Source organism: Charadrius vociferus, unplaced genomic scaffold, assembly GCF_000708025.1.
Source record: "Charadrius vociferus isolate BGI_N301 unplaced genomic scaffold, ASM70802v2 scaffold251, whole genome shotgun sequence".
In the NCBI taxonomy this organism is placed as follows: Eukaryota; Metazoa; Chordata; class Aves; order Charadriiformes; family Charadriidae; genus Charadrius; species Charadrius vociferus.
Window position 1 is genome coordinate 998359 of NW_009646963.1, and position 2650 is coordinate 1001008.

The window sequence follows — 2650 nt, forward strand, 5'->3', positions numbered from 1 at the left end:
GCGGGTGCCATCCCCCTCCCTCCCCGCTCTGTCCCTGGCGAGGCGAGGCCGGGGCGACCCTGGCCGCGGGCTGAGGTGAAGTCTCTGGGGGTTTGTTCCCTCCTCTCGGCAGGTTACCAGCGAGAAGCTGTGCCGGGCCCAGCAGGAGCTGCACTTCCAGGCCGCCACCTACCTCTGCCTCCTCCGCAGCGTCCGGGAGCACACGGCCCTCCACCGGGAGTACCACGGCAAGGGGGAACGCTCGCCGGAGGAGGTCGCCGGCCTGGTGGGCTTCAGGTTGCCTCAGCAGCCCGGAGGGAAGGGTTAAGATGAGTCTGCCGCGTTACCTATTTATTCCTGAATAAACACACCCTAGAATCGTCGAAACGGGATGGGTTTCCTCGCTTGTGTTTTTCTGTCAGGTTTAGGCTGCCGGTATGGTGTGAAAGCAGCCATAACTGGGAATCCCTGTCTGGGTTTATCAAGTGTACTAGATCCGTCCCCTTCGTTCTGAACGTGTGGTATGGCAGGCAACCTCCACGGAATGAGAGAAAGGTGGTTTGTGGTAGGAAAACGTGCCAAGGCCTTCACTGCTAAGCTCTTTGCCTAAAAAGTTGCAAAGGTTGCTGGTTTCCCCCCCTCAAAATCCATAGGTGAGAGAATTTGCCTGTTCATTTTAGGGTTTGCCAACCACGGTCTGTGTGTGGGGAATTTTCTACTCTCCCAAGAGCGAAGTTGCTTTCTTTGGAACATCAGTGGGTTCTGGTGAGCTCTGCAGTAGCATAAACCTCTTTCCTCTTGGAAGATATTTTTTTTCCACGGGGTAACAATTCAAAGAGATAAATACTACTTAAAGAATTATGTGTTTCTCAGTATCTCTGAGTGGTTGACTCTGCGACTGTACGCTTCCTATGCTGTTCTTATACACTGCGAGTCTCAGAAAAACTCAGTGGACAGATTACTGCCAGTTACAGTAGCTATACAAATCAGGCTGCCATTTTCTTGCTTGTCTTACAATCTGGAACAGCAAGTCTCTTTTTATAAGAAAAGAAATACTGGCTTGAATTGTCACTGCCCTCTTCTCAGAGGAGGGTTGGATTATATGCAAGATACGCAAGAAATCTGTAATAAGGATGACTTACAATGGCTAAAAAATGTGAGGCTTGTTTACTTGGAGGAGGAGCTATAAGCAAGGCTAACAAAGAGTGCTTCTTTGTTTTGTTTTTTTTTTGTACTACCAGGGAAAACAAAGTATTCTGTCAGAAAGGCATTGCAAATAGAATTACTTCATCTATATATATTCTCCTTGCCCTGTATTTAAAACTGAGGGATAGTAGATCCTTAAAACTGTGAAGATTTTGGCTACTTAAGTAAGATAAGTGAACTACAAGTTTTGAGGTTCTATAGACTAAAAATCCAGTTTGTAATTCTTGCAGTGTCTTTCTAGTCTAACAGTGGTGGGTTTTTTTGAGACGTGTTGGTATGACAGATGAGGAAGTACCAACCTTGGAACCTTTGGTACCTTTGCAGCTCAGTAGATGAAAGTTATGGGAAGTCACCATACCCTGAGAACGTCTGGGGTGTATTTGTTGCTGTGAGTTATTTAATGCAGCTGCTACCTTCTGCAGTGTACTTTCCAGATGGACTAAAGGTTTGCTCCATCCAAAGTCTACTGTATATTGCTCCAGAAGAAAAATACATGGCTCACTGAAACCAGTTCTGGAAGAAAAGCTGAAATTTGGCCAGAAGTAGATGGAAAAAGCAATCTTTGCTCTTTAAAGAGTACCTAGAACTAAAGGTTGTATGGTGTGTGTACAAATAATAGCTAAAATGTCTTCATAGAGAAAATTTTAACCTGTATCTGTATCAATTCCAGTTACTTCTCCTTCAATCCAAAGTAACACAGTGACTTAACAGAAGCAAATTTATATGCTGAAGAAAAAACAAAGCTGGGACATTTTCTGAATAGCTGAGGAGCACTGGGTAGGGAACCTTTTCCTAAATTTGTTGAAGACTCCTGTCTGAGCATTGCATCTTCTCTGCAAGTCCTTGTGAAATCCAGATACTTGAGGGAGGGTTTTTTTAAATGGCTTTTTAACGTTTCCTTTTCTCAGTCATATTAAGCTTATCTTAGAAGTTGAACACGACCCTGGCTGTGGACGATTAGAACTGATCCTTGTGACAGTCACTGGCGGCGTTTGGGCACTAGATGGCAACCCGGTGGTTAGGAAAGGGACAGTCAGAAAACGCGGGCGTTGGGATAGACAGAAACCGTGACAGTATTTTTTCTGAGGCAGGGTCTTGGTAGTCTCTATGTTGAATTAACTACAACACGTCACAGCAGCTTCAGTTTTAAGGGAGGTTCTCTAAAAAGCGGGTATTACAGGAGCTTTTCCCACCAGCGCAACCACAACTGTGCTCAACAGCTTGAGAGAAGCACAGTATCATTACAGCGGTGCCGAATGTCAGTCAAATAAAGGGAATTCTCTTCAAGAAGCATATTCCCTCAGCGCCATCTCTTGACGTACCTACCCGGTCACCCCCGCTGCCACCCAGGCCCAGCAGCGGACGTGCACCCACGCACTTGACATCTCGCTGCTTCCGCCGGCCGAGCGCCCCAGCACAGGGGAACCGAGCCTGCCCCGGGGATGAGCAACGGGCACCGGGCTGG

At 46.8% G+C, this 2650-nt stretch overlaps 2 protein-coding genes across 2 annotated transcripts in view; both read left to right on the forward strand.

Moving 5' to 3' along the window:
• Positions 1-307, forward strand: part of LOC104295505 (chromosome unknown open reading frame, human C7orf55) — a 1445-nt gene extending 1138 nt beyond the window's left edge. Inside the window, exon 2 of the mRNA XM_009895265.1 lies at positions 113-307. Within this exon, the coding sequence (XP_009893567.1) occupies positions 113-307 (195 nt within the window). The remainder of the gene's footprint in view (positions 1-112) is intronic.
• Positions 119-2650, forward strand: part of LOC104295470 (putative RNA-binding protein Luc7-like 2) — a 42815-nt gene continuing 40283 nt past the window's right edge. The window contains exon 1 of the mRNA XM_009895227.1: positions 119-239. The gene's annotated coding sequence lies outside the window, so the exon portion shown is untranslated. The remainder of the gene's footprint in view (positions 240-2650) is intronic.